General features: G+C 41.7%; 2 protein-coding genes and 2 long non-coding RNA genes across 9 annotated transcripts in view; 2 read left to right on the top strand and 2 right to left on the bottom strand.

The window, feature by feature from the left end:
* LOC120808830 (uncharacterized) overlaps positions 1-3,833 on the bottom strand; it is a 7,795-nt gene extending 3,962 nt beyond the window's left edge. For both annotated transcript variants that reach the window (XR_013451193.1, XR_005710016.2), the window contains exons 1-3: positions 3,697-3,833; positions 2,069-2,163; positions 1,513-1,673 (exon numbers count right to left, since the gene is read on the bottom strand). This is a non-coding gene — a long non-coding RNA (uncharacterized LOC120808830). The remainder of the gene's footprint in view (positions 1-1,512; positions 1,674-2,068; positions 2,164-3,696) is intronic.
* Positions 1-9,767, top strand: part of parvb (parvin, beta) — an 11,762-nt gene extending 1,995 nt beyond the window's left edge. Inside the window, exons 1-13 of one of the 5 annotated variants that reach the window (XM_078082992.1) lie at positions 149-297; positions 3,700-3,789; positions 4,167-4,237; positions 4,348-4,450; positions 5,310-5,450; positions 5,870-5,985; positions 6,264-6,322; positions 6,420-6,439; positions 6,808-6,869; positions 6,981-7,049; positions 7,252-7,353; positions 7,443-7,515; positions 8,430-9,767. In XM_078082992.1, coding sequence (XP_077939118.1) covers positions 261-297; positions 3,700-3,789; positions 4,167-4,237; positions 4,348-4,450; positions 5,310-5,450; positions 5,870-5,985; positions 6,264-6,322; positions 6,420-6,439; positions 6,808-6,869; positions 6,981-7,049; positions 7,252-7,353; positions 7,443-7,515; positions 8,430-8,506 — 1,020 coding nt within the window. In that variant the 5' untranslated portion in view covers positions 149-260 and the 3' untranslated portion in view covers positions 8,507-9,767. The other 4 variants (XM_078082994.1, XM_078082991.1, XM_078082993.1 and 1 more) reach the window with 4 other exon arrangements.
* On the bottom strand, positions 5,905-11,228 carry LOC120808832 (uncharacterized). The gene is made up of 3 exons (XR_013451194.1): positions 11,062-11,228; positions 10,641-10,793; positions 5,905-6,072 (listed from the first exon to the last, which is right to left on the bottom strand). It is a non-coding gene; the product is annotated as an uncharacterized LOC120808832 (long non-coding RNA).
* parvg (parvin, gamma) lies at positions 10,413-17,653 on the top strand. The gene is made up of 13 exons (XM_040162038.2): positions 10,413-10,527; positions 11,152-11,258; positions 11,944-12,008; positions 12,591-12,693; positions 12,897-13,040; positions 13,593-13,708; positions 13,780-13,835; positions 13,918-13,952; positions 14,038-14,099; positions 14,535-14,603; positions 14,721-14,822; positions 16,000-16,072; positions 17,364-17,653. The coding sequence occupies exons 2-13, from the start codon at positions 11,195-11,197 to the stop codon at positions 17,435-17,437; spliced, it is 963 nt and encodes a 320-aa protein (XP_040017972.1). The 5' UTR covers positions 10,413-10,527; positions 11,152-11,194; the 3' UTR covers positions 17,438-17,653.

Raw genomic sequence — 17,653 nt, 5'->3', positions numbered from 1 at the left:
TGGCCTCATTGGTTTGGGCTCCACATTAAAGCGCTTAAACCCTCCTCTTCTCGTTGTATCAGTGGTGGGATGGAAAGTGTTGCTTCAGGCTGTACAACGTGACATGAAAGGAACTTTTATAGCCCCATCTTCATGTTTCTGTATCCTGATGGAAGGAAAGGAAGTCTGCATCTCTCTGACAAGGCGTAAGTCCCGTTATCAGCAACAAACTACACCGGCTGCACAAGTGTGTGTAGTGAAGACAAAAAGACACAGAGAGGATGAACTTCAGACCACATCCCTGCTGTGTTATCTCACGTATGTACTCTCTGAAAACACAAAATACTACCCAGACACAGAATGGATGCTGATACTAGTAAGTCATCTGTTTATTGTTGCTTTTTGTCTTTTTTACTAAGCTAATACACTCATTTTATTGTTACTACTTTTATATAACTTCAGTACACGGTGTATTAATCAGTGTATTAAACATCCCAAAATGAAAGCAACATCATTAGAATTATTTTACTGTTGTTTCTGCTGATTTAAGAATCTAGCATCTTTATGCAAGCGATTATTTATATATGTACGGTCAATTTTCATTATTTAATTAGTAGACATTTAATATATGTTAATCCAACAAATGCAAGAAGCTATTTCAAGCCATTGTGCAACTGAAATGTCAAATAAAGTAAAGTAAACTTGACTAGTGACGAGTATTAGTTTATCAATATGGCTGATATTCTAACAAGAAAATAGGGTATACATACTGAAGATACATTTGACATAATATCCTTTTTCTTTGAGAGCCCTACAATGATTATTTTTCAGCAGTGTGGTCCCACTCAGTAGTCTTTGACCCAATAAAATATATACGTGCTATGGTTTTATGTAAAGAAAAAGATAAATAAATGACAAACCAGCATGAATCCATAATTACAACCCAACAAGGGACTGAAGTACATAAGAAGAACTAAGAACACGCTCATGTCTGCGGTTACTCACTGGTGCCTGTGTTGGTGTAAATAACCACGGCTATATTTAAGGTGCAGCCTGTCTTCTCCACACGGCTGCATTATTTATATCTTCCCTGTGTGCCCCCAGTCCCCCCCCCCCCTCTGGGAGCAGTGGAACCAAACAGATGAGGTTGATTTCAATCTGCTGTTTATGATGCCGACTGATTACGCTGAGAACATTTTTTCTCTCTGAAGCAAAAACACTAATCTGACCAGACGCTGTGGCTGTTCTATAACCCTCTGTGCCCCCCCCTTTACCCCCCCCACCCACCCTCCCAACGGCTTGTAAAAACCAACAGAAGCGGTTGATGGTAAATTACACTGCAGGCTTTGATCTGTGTTGAACATCTGTAATTCCATTAACACGATGGCAGCCGGTGCCTGATTGATTCGGTTATTATAGGCTCCATTAAAAAAAACTATTCAGGTATTGATGTTAAATTAATAGATTCCAAAAGTGTTAAAACAACAAAGCCAATAAGACATGCACTGATATTGGGATGAAAAGAAAGGATACCTGCAGGTTGTCCACTGTCAAGCCGCCCACAGGTTACCGGTGTTGAGAGGATTTTGTGCGTTTATGTCCAGTGTGGACTTTCCTGAGCCGAACACACACACACACACACACACACAACACAAACGCACAGCCCTCGGCGTCTCCTGTAACTGGACCACAGACTGAGGAGGGAGGGGGGAAGGGGGGGTTGTGACAGAAATAAACACGTGATGACGCCCATCTCACTGCTCAGTCCAACCAAGTAGCATTCACACACACACACACACACACACACACACACACGTATTCATACACTCCTGCATATTCTACCATAGTACCTATTCTAGCCGCTGCCATCGAGTGTAAACATGGCCGGGCTGCTGTGTGGGACCAAGAGGAAGAAACAAGGTAAATGTTGTGCTTTGAGGAAATTGGAAGTTTGAATGGGGAAGCAGGACCAGTTGCCTCAGTGCAGCAGGTTAACGTCCAGAAATGTGCTGTTGTGAGAGATCACCGAGATGTAAGTACGTAGGGTTACAGAAACAAATGTGTGTGTGTCTGAGGATTTTGGTTCTACCTCCGGACCAGCGGGTGACAGTATCTTTGCTTCCACAAATTCGTTGTCGTCGTTTAACTTGGTGTGAAGTGCCGGCAGCAACGACACAAGGGACTCTGAGGGAGGAAGCAGCACAATTATAATGAAACACACTAAGCTTGATGTGTAATTACAAAGCAATCCGCCGATCTGCAGAGAGATGGCTGATGTTCCGCTCTTCACCAGAAGCCTGAATCGGATTGGAAATCTGTGGGGACCCGTCCTCCTGGGCTAATTATGTCTCTGCACTCGTTTGTATTTTGTCCAGATTGTGTCATAAACACACAGTTCAGAACTTCTCTTATTATATTATCAATTAGAGACGTCTAATTTCAATTAAATAAAAGTAATTTGAAGTGAAGCCATTGGTTCTCCTCCCACAATGTATAAATAGCAAAGTCAATGAAAGGACAGATTAAGGCCATCAATTGTAGTTCCGCCTGTTGCAGGATCATAAACGCAATGGGTCCATTAGGGGAAGAAAGCCTTTGAATCCCTGCAGTGTCTCTCCAGTTAGCGCTAAAAGCATCCCAATGGTAATTCATTTATTCGAGACCTGACTCAGAACGTGTGTGTGTGTGTGTGTTTGTGTGTAGTATTTGTAACTTTTAGGTTTTGGGCGCCTTAAAATGAACTCATATTTTCCCAGTTTTATGTAAGATCCGTGCTCTAATCATATTTGAGTCTGATGTATGTTTACAGCCGTTACAATAGTGGCAAGAAACATGCTTCGATTATTGAATTTCTGAATTAATGCACCACGCCCTTCAAAGTAATCTGTGGTTACAGAGAACGACTGAAGGGTGGAGAACATTTAGGAAGTGGCAGACGTGTGACAGCTCACACTGCAGCTCAAACTCACAGCTTGTTTCTACCAACCATCGGACCTGGGCCGGCGTAAAAAGTACCACATATAATTGGAATGAATACATTATTCAAATGTATACCAATTATCATATATTTCTCCATATGATTAACTATGAATATTCTGTATCCAAAAGGCATGCACACAATGAAATCATGACCTTTAAACTAAAACAAGGATAAATATGTTTTAAAACATTTTCATAAGGAATCAGTGTTAAAAGATGTGACATAAAAGTACGACTTATTGTTGCACATAGACAACATTGTCTGACTCACGGTCGATGGACATTTTTTATTGCAGGCCTTGTTCATGCTCGCCGCGGAGCACTTGCAGGTTGAATTGGTAATGCACGCTGCGGTGCTTAATGTAGCTCTAAGTAAGTTGAGCCCCGAGCAGAGGAGCAGGCTACACACATTACACACCCTACGCACCCTACGCACACTACACTACACGGCCCAACTGCCCATTTGTTTTTCAAATCATCACAGGAGGACATTTATCAGACTCCACCGAGCTTTATACAACACAACTGCTGGGCTCTTAGTTTTCCTCGGAGGCTGAGTGGAGGAAAGTGGTGGTGGACCGAAGAGGTGTCAGCGGAGGAGTATCAGAGTCCACGAGCGGTCATCAAATTAAATGCACACTTTCCTCTCAAGAGGAATTCGTGGTGATTGTGGTCACTGTGTGACTGTAACAACCTTCCTCTTTGTTCTGTTTGTGTGTGTGTGTGTCTTTGTCTCACCAGTGAGTGATCTCCATGAGGAGGGGAAGAATGCCATCAACGCTCCCATGCTCCCCTCAGGGACAGACATCCATCCGGAGGACACAATGCTCGGTATATAAACACAGCAGCATCACATTTAGTTAACGCACAATTACTGCCTGAATGTGTAATATGTGTTACTTCAAGGGCCAGAGGTTACAGTGTTGTTGTATGTGAAAGACCTTTTGCATAAGACAGTCAGAGGTTACCGAGTCCACATGTTGAGTAATGGAGACGAGGAGGAGGAGGAGGAAATGAAAGTGCTCAAGGGGGAGACGCCTTTCTCCAGTCACCATGAGAATTACTGTTGAAGTATGGCCGATAAGAACATTGTATCTGTGTGTGTGATTGCAGCTGCATTTATCCGTTTATGTGTCCAAAGTGGAAACTTACATGTGTAGGAAATGAAACTAAATGGAGCGTCTTAATTTCTCTCCCATGTTCTGCAGAGGAGAACGCTGAGAGGATCATGTTGGACCCAACATCGCGGGAAAATCTTAAATTTAAAGATCTGTTGAAGGTATCATATGTTGTTCTAAAGCATCGCGTCTCCTCGGGACAACCGGAGCAGTGAAATATATAAAAACAGAACAAGAAGTTTGTCTTTATTTTCCTACGATTTGCGTCCAGGTCCTGATTGACTGGATCAACAGCGAGTTGGAGGAAGACAGGATCATAGTCAAAGACCTGGAGGAGGACTGTTATGATGGACAGGTGCTCCAGAAGTTATTTGGTGAGAACTTAGTTTCTTTGCCGTCACACATCTCACTTAATGACAAGCTGGTGCTGGAAACCTGTTTCTTCTGTAATGAATATGTTGTCTTTAGAGTTTTTGGTCTGTTCGGGACGTCCCCCTTGTGGCTGACATTTGCTACAGCAGGCTGACAACGTTTCCAGATTCATGTAACACAATGTTAATACAATATTCGGATGATACATTTTGCAGTTATTAATGTTAAATATCAGTGGTTAATGTAATCAAATTAAAAACTGAGCATTCAGTATTAAATTATTGCAGCCGAGCCAAATGTCTCAAGCTCTGTGCAAAAATATAACGTAAAGAACGCAAATGACAACAGCCAGGTAGTGCAACACGGGACTGACATTTGGTTCCATATGTTGCAGAAGTGAGAACAGCAACTAAAACACATTCTGTGAAGGGGTGTGTTATTTTCCTCATTCCTTTTTCAGTTTTCAAACTCTCAAACTTTTATCTCGGTTGCACCTTCTGCTCTCTCCCTCTTGTATTGCATCAGTTCCCATTTGAGATTTCCTGTTTTTATATGAACGTACAGTATGCGAACAGACGAGCTTCTGCTGTCTGCAGCCGCTGCATTTGTACATTTTTCAGATGATCCAGTCCTTGCTTTCAAACGAACAACACACAAACTAATGTGTGCCTTGTACATACATGTTTTAAACATTGCATGCCTGCTGCAGTTGAACTGCTCAGCACAACCCACTGATTTATGCTGCTTGATGGAAACATGAACATCATTGATGATTGTCCTCTGCGAATGGAAAGTCTTTCCCTGTGTGTGTGTGTGTGTGTGCGTGCGTGTGCTGATGTCTGCTCTCCCTGACACTGGCAGAGAAGCTGTCGGGCAGGAAGCTGAACGTGGCCGAGGTGACCCAGTCCGAGATCGGCCAGAAGCAGAAGCTTCAGACTGTTTTGGAGGCCGTCAACGAACTGCTGCGGCCTCACGGCTGGACTATCGAGTGGAGCGTGGACTGTGAGTTTCACACCGACTGGTACTTTAGAGATTAGCTTTTTCACTTTCAGAACATTTCAGGAACTCCCGAGAGACGGATCCAAAAAGAAGAACAGAGATATCTCGATTTGACTCATGCGTCAAAAAGAATGCCTACATTTCCCATAGTGCCAATCCATTGCATCTTTCTAAATTCCCACGACCTTCAGACCCCAAACATCTATTTTGTAATGTAGTGTTTTTGTTAATAATCAAGACTCCATCTGATGACATCATTGGGGCTCTGCTGCGACCACAAAAGACGTTATGGGATTGTTTTTACAGGGTTAAACCAGTTCAACACATAATCTTCTACCTTGATTAACACAGCTTTAATCTCAAGACAATAGTTTGCGTGATTCGACGAGCTGACTGTCCTCCCTCGTGCTTTGCTGTCACAGCGATCCACTCCAAGAACCTGGTGGCCATCGTCTACCTGCTGGTGGCTCTTGCGATGCACTTCCAGGCTCCCATCAGGCTGCCGGAGCACGTCTCTGCCAAGGTGGTGGTCGTCAAGGTAAAGTGGTCCATCAACGTGGTGAACAAGGCGGCTCATCGATGGCTCCAACGGTGAAGGGAGGAAAAGGGAGACGCGTAGTTATTTCTGAGAAGAAAATCTGGTCCTTAAGTTTGGCAGCAAAAAACACAGAAACAGAGACACTATAAAGACGCTAACGTAATATTAAAAAGCACGGTGTCAGTTTATGGATTTGCCTTTTTCTTCATGTGGTTTTAATAAGATGCATCCGTTCCTCTCTCACGTAGTAATGAAGCATTGTGATGTTGTTTGAGCAGAAACGGGAGGGAATCCTCCAGACGGCTCTGGTGAGCAAGGAGCTGACGAGCACCACCGAGTACGTGCATGTCACCCTTTTACGTTGATGCTTGGATATAATGCAATACTATTATTTATTGTACTATTAAGTATTATTTAATTGGGTTTTTTTTCAGAATGATGATGGGAAGGTTTGGTGAGTTTCAGCAAAATTTTACCTTACAGCATTACGATTATGTCTTTAGTTAAAAATGAGTATATATATATATATATTTGTATATTGTTAAAAGAATAGTCCAGCGTTTTGTTTCGATCCCCACTGAAAGTTGAATGGATCAATCACTCTTATATGTGTTTGATTTGATATGATGTTACAGCTAGTCTGACTGTCTAAAGATGACAAAACACATCTATTCACACCTCTGAGATGCACCAATAAAGTGCAAAAGCAACAAGTGTAAGCTAAGCTAAGCTAATCGTCTGCTAGCTGTAGACGTGTATTTACAGAATAGATCTCAAAATGTCCCAAATTGTAAAACGGTTCTGATGATGGTTTGCATACAGAGAGGGACGCATTTGATACCTTGTTGGATCACGCGCCAGACAAGCTCAACGTGGTGAAAACGGTAATTAAGAACCTTTTCTTTGCATAATAACGGAACAATAATGATCATAATGGAAAGCGTAATAATAATGATAATGAAAGGATTAACCTTTAAAGTTGATCCCGTTACCAGTCCCTCATCACCTTTGTGAACAAACATCTGAACAAGTTGAACCTGGAAGTTACTGAGCTGGAGTCTCAGGTAAGAGATTTAATGGTTTATTAAAATGATAATTTGCGTTATTTAACATAATTATCCTCTCATAATCCCTCTATTTACATGCAAGCATTTCATTTTCAAATAAAATAATTTACCAATCTTAATTACTTCTGCAGCTTTAACATTATATGTGCTGTTTATTGTTGTGCAGTCTGTATATGTATTTATGTCTATGTGCATGCAGTTTGCTGATGGTGTGTACCTGATATTGCTGATGGGGCTGCTGGAGAACTACTTTGTCCCCCTATACAACTTCTTCCTCACCCCTGAGAGCTTTGAGCAGAAGGTGATCACCCCCTCCAAAGATCTGGTCATATGGGAAGATTTTTAGGGACTCATCAGTACATTGACCTTTCACATTGTGTCTCCCTTCAGGTCCACAATGTGGCGTTTGCCTTTGAGCTGATGCAGGATGGAGGTCTAAAGAAACCCAAAGCCAGACCAGAAGGTATTTTATAGACATTTGGGACCATTTGGAGGGTGTTTTAATGGTTGGTGTCGTATCAACGGTTGTCCAGTAGATGGAGACTTTGTTCTTTATTCTGGATGGAGTGCTGAGTTCTTTCTGGGGGACACGTCTTCTTTCCAGACACAGTTCGTACTTAAAAGATCCAAATATGTCTCTCTGGCTTCACATAGTTTTTATGTTGACTATTAGTTCATAAGTACGTATTTCCTGCAATATATATTCTATGAACCCATACGGCTCTAGAAACTGCCTTTACAGTTCAAAATGCTGTTACAGTTTTAAGTAACAGTTGAGTGACCGCGTACTTTAACTGTAATCAGAGTTTTCGAATTAATATCAAGCACTCTTACTCATTTAAATCCACAGAATATTATATTGAAAGAATAAAGTGTTCAATGTTGTGCGACTTTAAATTAAACTGGAAACAGCATAATCACGTCAGCTCAATATGTATTTAAGAGCACTAATTGTATGTACTCAAATAAATCTCAGAGCTACTTTAATGTTCACGCATGGATCACTTTGCAAAGACCTGTTTGTGATGACAAATTAGAGTAAGCTAATGAGCACTGGTGCGTTATATCATGTTACTGATGAAGAGAACAGAAAGGGTTTCTGTGCTCTCCTCATAACGTTTCATGGGAGCTACGATGAGCTATTTCAAGCTGCATGTTCGTTTTTCAATATTACAAATAACCTTTGAGGGAAAGTAGTCCCACATCCATCACAGAAGAAGCTGCATGCTGGAACAGCTCATTTATTATGTGCTTCTGTGACCCAAAAATCATATAATATCAGGTTTTGTGCATGTCAAAGGTCAAATGTTTTCATCCTTAATCTTAAAACACGTTTATCAAACTAAATATCTCTGATGCATCCATTTTGTTTTCCAGATGTTGTCAACCTGAACCTAAAATCCACCCTCAGAGTCCTCTACAACCTGTTCACCAACTACAAAAACTCAGACTGAACTTTTCCAGTTTCAGCCCCGGATATTATTTTGAATGCTACTATGTTTCTGCGCAGTTATTACCGTGATAGTCTGGACATTAGAGGAGACCATCTGAGACAGAAAGTCATCATTATGTGGGACTTATAAAGACCCGTCGGGAGTAGCCTGAAAAAGACTGAATGTTAGTATTTTTATCTCCAAATGTCAGTATTTATTAATTCCTTCCTCGAATGTTAAATTCAGCCCAGAAAACCCTGCGACCTTTAGCCCACATTATAAAACTGGGCTGTCACAGGAGTAATGAATGAAGGCAGGATGTTAAAATAAGAATACATTTCTGTGTCAAGTCGACTATAATGTTATATAGTACCAAGAATTCATTTGTGTAAATATTAAAATAAGTTTTGGAAGAGACAGATATTTGCTTTTTTGCCAATCGTTTGATGAGAAGATTGATACAAAGCTAATGTCTGTATGCTAAATCTTAAACAAACTTTATAGCCGGCAGCAGGTTAGCTTAGCTAAGCAAAAATAACACTCTGTGGGAAGCTCATTGAACACAGTGTAGACTTTTATATTGTTTTGGATCCGTTAAGAACTATAAAAGCAACAATAACTATGGAAAACCCTTTTCAATGAATGACTTTGAGATGGTTTGAATTTATTTGTTGTCTTTACACTTTCCCTCGCTGTTTTGTTGGTAATCAGTTTTGTTTTAAGCTCTTTTTGAGAAACCAAATCCATATATGCAGATATAAAATATAGATTAATAATATTAATGAATTAATGTGTTTCTCATGTTCCCGTTTCCATGCTAAGCTAAGCTAACGAGCAGCTGGCTGTGACTTCTCCCGCAGCCTCTTGTTAATAAAGCGAATGCATATTTCGCCTGAAACTATATCTTTAAGAAAATGTGAAATGCAATGTTTTCTATAATATCTGAAAAGGCTTTGTATGCTCTCACCAATACTTGACCGCTAAAGAAAGTATGAATGATCCTCGTTTCCTCTTAACTATGCACAACGCATCTCAAGCCATTTTTTAAAAGCCAACGTTATTGCCTTAATTAAGTGGCGCCCCGGCCCCCCACCCGGGAGAGCCCCAGTATCCTCGCGTCCACCGGCCTTCCAGAAGAGTCGACACACTGTCCTCCTGAAGCAGAGTTTGAGTGCCGTGCGTCCTGCAGACCTGCTAAGATGCAGTGCACAACTTTGTCAATCTATGCCTTGCTTGTGTGTTTTTTATTTTGCCTATCAAGAAATAAATGCCTGAAATCAAACAGAATGAGGATTTGATTATGTCCCTTGCTTGTGTGATAGGTAAGATTTCTTGAGCGAGATTGGCTTTGGAAGGGCCAATTCCTGCAATTTGGGTTTTGCTAAAAGAATTAAGGGTTTATTTTAGACCTTTATTTCCTTGTCTCGTTCCTTTGTTGCTATGGTAACCTTCCACATCCCCCAGATTGCCCCTTCGACAGGCTGATGGGTGGACCTTTTTCTATTCCTCCACTAGGCTGGTGCACGTGCAGAGCTTTTTGCGGGTTCTGTTTTTCGTTCCTTATTTTGCTGTTGGTTGGAGCCGTGTGAAGGCTGGAGGCCGGACGCCAGCGAATCGATCCGGTCACAGATGGAGACGTGTGAGTCGAGCCGGAGTGGTTCAGGCGTCCGAGTGTCACGTTTCTCTCAGCCCCCTTCAAGTGTGGTTTTTCCGAAGAATTAATTTGCACCCGAGAGTCTGCCTTGTTTTTCACATAGTTATCATTAAAGCGCCGAGCGCAGTTGGTGACACTATATAGACGCTCTTATCTTAAAAAAAGAAACTGTGCAAAGGCAGAATCAAAAAGAGGAAGTGCTTCCTTCTTTGTCACATCCTCTCATTTGTGCTCGCCTCCCTTCTGGCCTTGCAACATGTTATTTTCTTTCAAGTAACGGACTGAATCCGATTTAAACCTTTTGCTGAGATAACAGCGCAGCCCTTTACTTCTTACTTTGCTGTTTTGACAGTCTGGAAACATCAGTTAAGGAACTCGTCTACCGAAGGTAAGCTCATTCAAAAAGGCTTTTTGTTTGTGACGTTGTTTGAAAGGGACTGTCAAACTCAGGAAAAGGAAACCCCGGACACTTAAAACACCAGGAAAAGTAAAGTTCCTCACCGGTAGCTTTTCTCTTCCTCACATCCAGTAAAAAGGGCACTTTGACACGCAGCCGGTCGCTTTGTCGGTTACTTCATGTGGGGGATCCAACAACGCGTTCAGAGGGAGAAGTGCAGCCCTGCAAACCTCTGCTGCTGCTGCAGTACTGTGCTGCTGTAAGAGAGAAAAGGAAGTGAAGAAACCAAATATCTTCCTGTTCAGTTGTCTTTTAAGAAACGTCTTAACGTCCTCAATCATGAAACAAAACCTTTCAAAAGCCAACTCTAGAAATATACTGAGCGCAAATTGTTTTTGTTCAGAAATGTCTATTTTCATGCAACCGTACTGTCTGGTGGTGCAATCAGCCGCCTCCACTGCCAGGCAGCGAGAAACTCCCCTGCAGCAGGTGGAAGGAGAGCAAATTACGGTGGAGGACACTCACTGAGCCCCTGCTGAGAGAGACAAACATGTTGATGGAGAAAGTGTTCCTTCATTCCTCTGTGGTTTGTATTCAAGCTGCTCTTCTCTGCAGGTTCTGCAGACAGCTGTTGAATATCTCGTCTTGAGGAGGAGCGATGGAGGCTGCCGTCTTTGAGTTTCCCAAAGAGGAAGACGCTGTGGACATTGAGTCCTTTCAGGGTATGTGTCAGGGGTGCGGGTAGAAGGCAGGACTCAAATGCAGACTTCTCCGAAAAACAAAAGACTTTATTAGTCAAAAGGCCAAAAACCACAGGAACCAGGGGAAAAACTCACAGGCAAGAAACTGCAGACATCCATGACGATAGACAAGGGTGAGAATGCGTGGCGAAAGACAATGACGCGACAAGTGACAACAGACACACACGGTTTAAATACACAAGGGAGGTGCAGGTGATTGGACACAGGTGGAAACTATTAAGACGATCACAGGGGGGTGACATGACAAGGCAGGAAGTGAAGTTACCCGGGGACACGAGTGGCAGAAAACTACAAAATACAACAGGAAGTGAACCACACCGTGACAGGTATGTGTGCATTCACCACATTTCACCATTTTTACAAAGAACAGTGTTCTTCACATTTGGTTTTGCACGTTTTTTCCTCCAATTCTCAGCAACCATCAGCATTATTTCATTATCATAACGAGTTCATGGAGTGCAGGCGTTTCAGGTCAGGGAGGCTTTTGAGAAAAAGGACATGTGTGTGTCGTCAACGGGCAAACACGTGGTTGTTGCCTTTTAAAAAAATAAAGTACTTGCTAGAAATGATAGGGAGCTGTCAATCACAGCATTAAAGGATGTACAGGTTATAAAATAAGAAACAATACAATTTGATTTTCACACAGGAGAGACGCAGACGCTCATTCAGCCAAAGTCTTTAAAAGACCCCAAACTAGAGAAACTAAAGGAGGTAAGAAATGAATTCCTGTTATCTTCACATAGTTTTGTCTGAATCCATGTCTTCGATTAAACTGCAGCATGAAGCTCATCGTGGAATACAAAGGGAGTGTTTCCTGAGTGGGCTGGAGATGAATGCTACTACAGAGCCTGCGTGTATATGTGTGCAGCCAAGAGCATTAATAATATCTGACGCATGGAGAGAGGTGGACAGATTGGTCAAATTTTAATGAACATAATTATCAGAGGTGAAGGGAGACGGGGTTCAGGAGTCGTGTGCACAGTCTGCTAGGTCTGACTTTAAAACAAGGCTTTGATAGGAGAAGATGGCAGCAGAAGCGCTTCCTGCAAGCGGCAGAGAGCGAGTAAATAACTCAAAACGCGTGGCATCTCTCATATACGGAGTCGGGAGGGCAAACCAATAAAATCCAGTTATTTCGGGGGGAGTATTTTGGATTTGTCATCATTTCCGTTAACTTCAGGAGTGTATTATCATTGAAAACCAATTAGGAGAATACAAAACTAAATTTCATTTGGCTCAGTCGGCGGCGCCTGGTGTTTGTATCTGACTGTGTGATGAATTGTGTTTTGGTAGGTACTGGTTTATTGGATCAATGGCACTTTGAAATCGGAGCACATAGTGGTTCAGAGTCTGGAGGAGGATCTCTACGACGGACTGGTGCTTCATCACCTGCTGTGTGAGTTAGTACACATCAGTAAGAAAGGCTAGTGTGGTGATTCATCATGCTGGACGTCCACTTAATCATTATCTACATTATCTAACCCTTCTTTTTGTATTTCACCTAACAGCTTGTCATATATCATTTTTGAAACGCATTAAATAATAAATACAACAATAATGGAATCATCATCATGTTAATAACCGTAAGGATTTCCACAGCTAAGTTGGCCGGTGTGCACGTGTCTGTGGAGGAGATGGCACTGACCAGCGTTGCTCAGATCCTCAAGCTGGGACTGATCCTGGAGCAGTTGGACCAGAGACTCGGCCTGCAGGACAGCAGTCGGATCAAGTGGAACGTCAAACGTGAGTAATGCCGCCGACTGGGCTCCGAGCAACGAGAGAACAAATCTGCCCTTTCTGGCAGCGTCTTCAAATAACGTCAGGATTTGGTGTTAGCACTCGAGTGCCATGTTTGCTTACACCAACTGTGAGGGATTTCGTTGGAGATAGACATGCTGGGGTTCTGTTTTAATCTCCTTTCAGTGGATTCTTTTTTTCGTGCACTTCGTCTGAGACATTTGCTGCAGCGGCTTCACAATGAAAGCCGGTGGAATGCTTTTAATGTGAAGTCGTAGGAAATGTCTGATGAGGAATGAACATTGAGACTAATAAAATAGCTTGAGAATGGCCGTTGCAGAATGGGATTAGGTGCACTCTGCCATTAAGCAAAAGGGCATTTCCGGCTCTGAAAAAAACATGTCTGAAGTGGTCAAAACTCAAAACTATTTAGAGAGACGCCGTCGCGTAGAACTATTATATTCACAGAAAATGGAGGATGAGATTATTTTAACGTCGTAATCCAATTTCAGTTTGTGTTTATTCACGTGTGTGCGTTTTTGTTCTCTGGTGTGTCAGTCATCCACAACAAAGACCTTCTGGCCACTCTTCATCTGCTCGTTGCCATGGTGAGAGCGTTCCAGCCTGAACTGGATCTGCCACAGAATGTGACAGTTGAAGTTGTAGTTATGCAAGTGAGTTTCCACTTAAGTCTTTTTCTCCAGTTCTCCTTCATGCTTCTTAGTGTTGGTTCATTTTCACGCAGGTGAACAGAAGTGGAATAAAATCAGATGTAATGATGGAGGTCCTGACCGACGAGAGGTGAGCAGTTTGTTGTCCTGTTGGACGATGGAAGGAAAACACCTCATGGTTGTTGTTTTTTCTGTTTGTCGTTTTTCAACAGGGACGCAGGCTCAGACTCCCAACGCGGGCCTGAACGTGAGTAAAAAGCTGTTGGAGGTTGAGACGATTTGACATGTTGAATGTCACTGGAGCAAAGCTTTCCACCTGTCTGCTCACTCAGGGGACGATCCCATCGAGCGACTGCTGAGGCTGGAGGCTCACAAGGTCAACGCGGTGAAGAAGGTAGGACGAGGAGAGAAGTTAACCGTCCCCGTCTCTGCCAGCAGAGCAGATGTTGTTCTGTAAAGACAGGATTTAAATAACTGTCATTTGTTTGTTAGTTAGACGCCTGGAAAAAAATATGATGAATGATGTAATTAATCCATTGGAAATGATCAAACGGAAAAGCAATGTTTTGTCATCTATGTTGAAAATGGATCAAAGTATTCAAACTTTACTTGAATCCGCTGTCTCAGTTAATGTTTGGGGCGACTATTTGTATCATAGATCAATCTGCTACAAATTGTTTAATTAACTGATTTAAAATTTGGGCTATAAAACTTAATGCAAAAAACAAATGAAATCATTGGTCATTAATCCATAAATCAAGACAATTCTAACATTCAATTATGTTGATACACCCCTAAAATGTCAGCAAAACTCCTTGTCTATCTTCAGGCCATTTTGCACTTTGTGAACCAGAATATGTCGTCCGTGGGTCTGGAGGTGACTGATATGGACAAACAGGTAAAAAGCACCTTTGCAGCACCTTCATGTACAAAAGGAGAGGACTGATTGATCCCTTCTGGTGCGATTACATCACCTTCCTCACCGGCTGCAATCTCCGGTGTGTTTTCCCTCCAGTTTGCTGACGGTGTGATTCTGCTGCTGCTGATTGGACAGCTGGAAGGCTTCTTCGTGCCACTGTCTGACTTCAACCTGACCCCCGTCACTCATTCTGAGATGGTACGCTGACACGTTAGAAAAGGAAGTGCATCACACACACAAACACACACACACACACAAGCACAACACTTGGCTTAGAAAGTTTTATTTGCAACATATTCATTTCTTGAAATAAAGAAACGGATTAGAACGTAATCTAGTAATCTCAACTAGCATTTATTTGATTTTTGAGTGATATTTTTGGAAAGTGAACATATGTACAGACTGAAAAGTACTTCTGTATCCTTTTTAAAGAATTTCTAATTTGAGCTGATTTGATTTTAAGAGCCCAATGTTGGATAATGAGTACAGAAAGCGGCCACAAATAGCTGTAATTACATATGATAAAATGAATATTTGACTTCTGTGTCATTTATATTGATGTATTTGATCACACTTTACTTCATTTACTCCTTCATACCAGATATGAGCAGTTCATGAATAAATCACTCCAATATGATGATTGAACTAACAAGCTCCTGATTATGCGCACATTATATATCGGCCTGATCCATAATACTTGATGGTGAATTGTGTAGCACATAGCTGTATAATGTGCGATAACTTATAACGTAAAATTGTAATGCCACAACTCACTAGTTACCCATGTTTTACATTATTTTATGCAAATACTGTATATAAAATTTACCATCATCAAAAACTAAAAGAATATGCTAAAAGTTTTATTTTATGCAAATACTGTATATAAAATTTACCATCATCAAAAACTAAAAGAAATATGCTAAAAGTTTTATTTTATGCAAATACTGTATATCAAATTTACCATCATCAAAAACTAAAAGAAATATGCTAAAAGTTTTAATTAGGTGATGTGTTTATTCATTGTAATCTAATGGGATTTACCTAAATCTGAAATGAGCACTTTATGTAATTGTAAACTTTAAACTAATGTAATGTAACTATTTCTACCTAGTATTTTTACAGTAAACGTCCGTAATACTTATTTCACCACTAAAGAGTTACTTAATAATGTTAACTGTATAATGTAACTGTAACTAAAAGACCACCTCGCACATGGAGATGTGACTAAAACGTTTTACCAATACTAACACACATCGTGGCTGAATGAGCTTCTGCTTCTCTGCGTGAATCCATGGGCGTAAGAAAAGTAATCGAATATCTTTGTATTACTATTTTTCACGTAAATACGGTGTCTGGATTTTGTTTTTGACTCTAGCTACACAATGTGACCTTGGCCTTGGATCTCCTCAATGACTCAGGCCTTCAGATGTCCCGTGTTGATCCACAAGGTGAGGAAATAACACAACACACACTCTGCCTCCGTTGACAACGGAAGAAACTCAAATCTAAATGCGGAGGAAACAAACAACAACAACAAAACGATTGCAACCGAACAACAACAAGCCGCGATGTCAAACTGATCTGGACGATATCCACTTTGGATAGCATTTATCTGTGCGGCCAAATCTGTTTGTATATCAGGTAGCAGGCGAGAGTACTTTGATTTAATCTCCGCGGCTCTGTGGAGTGCAGCTTTGACCGTGTCTTGGAGGGAGGGATGAAATTGCTTGCGTGATATGTGACTAGTGTCTCGAATGACTGCGGATGATTGTCTCAGTCCGAGGTTATCGTCACTCATCTCGAGCGGCGCTGCGAGGGAGTCGGCCTCAAGGGGACGATGCCCCTCTGGTGCCCGTTGATAGACACGGGGGGGTCTAACCTCAACGCTGTGGCTAAATCTACTGGAAGGAAGATATGGACCACCGCGTTGTGAGACACACCCCAGACATGTTCTGATTGTGTCTGTGGACAGTAAAGAGTCCTCGTTCATTTTTCAGATTTGTCAGTTTCAACTTGCTATCAGCGTGTTTTTATGATTTATCATTAAATCCCCTCATGTAATTCATCTAATGCGGTTATACCCCCCCAAACAAAGTTTGCTTCATAAAAGAATGTTGATTTTCATTTGTTGAGGAATAACTTGACCGGCCCATACGGAGACCTGAACATCAACCTCAAAAACCTTTAAGAAAGAGGAGCGGAATAGAACAACAGCTTCCCCTGCAGATCCGTTATTGCCGAATCACAGCCACAAGAGCCTCGCCGGGATTTTGCCTGCGAGTCTGTAGCTGTGAAGCAAATCCTCCATTAACACAATAACTGTTAATGTTAGAACCAGCACAATTCATCTAAGACGGGAGCAAGGGGCTAATTGAATTCACTTTAATTACTGGCATGATAAGAGTGAGGGAACGAGGGATCCCAGCACGGAGGGTCTAAAAACGGCAGCGCGCTGCGTGCATTAATTGGGTTAGCCGGCGTGGAGTCCATCTTAATGTCACATTCATGCAGTTAGTGCATCTTAAGGCAGAGTGCAATTGGTTGGGATCCGTCTCGCCAAGGACATTTTGATCCATCTAATGTTTGTTGGTTTTTGCTCCACTTGACCTGCACAGATTAGCTATTAGCTAATGCTACTGATGGTGATGGAGGCAGCAGCATGTCCTCTGCACCAGCGCCTTGGTAGATGCTGAAGGTGCATTATAAATACGCACTAAATGTCTCCTCATTATGTAACAGATATTGTCTCCCTGGACGCCACCGCGACCTTGAAGGTCCTGTACGCTCTGTTCATGAAGCACAAAAGGAAATGAGAAAAGGAAGAGGAGCTGAACAAAGAGGAATACAAAGAAAGCAGATGAAAAGTGAAGCATTGGACCAGCTTGTGGTTTCTTCTGTCTCTAAACTGTTACAAATATTCTATCTCTTGCTTTTGTTCCCCCGCAGTGTGACGAACAAGTCATTTTTAATTCTTGCTATTGAAAACCATTGTCCTTAACTGCCACTTCTCAATAAACAGTGTGAATTGA

The sequence above is a fragment of the Gasterosteus aculeatus genome, chromosome X (assembly GCF_964276395.1).
Source record: "Gasterosteus aculeatus chromosome X, fGasAcu3.hap1.1, whole genome shotgun sequence".
Taxonomy (NCBI): Eukaryota; Metazoa; Chordata; class Actinopteri; order Perciformes; family Gasterosteidae; genus Gasterosteus; species Gasterosteus aculeatus.
This window is presented reverse-complemented; position numbering and strand designations above follow the sequence as displayed.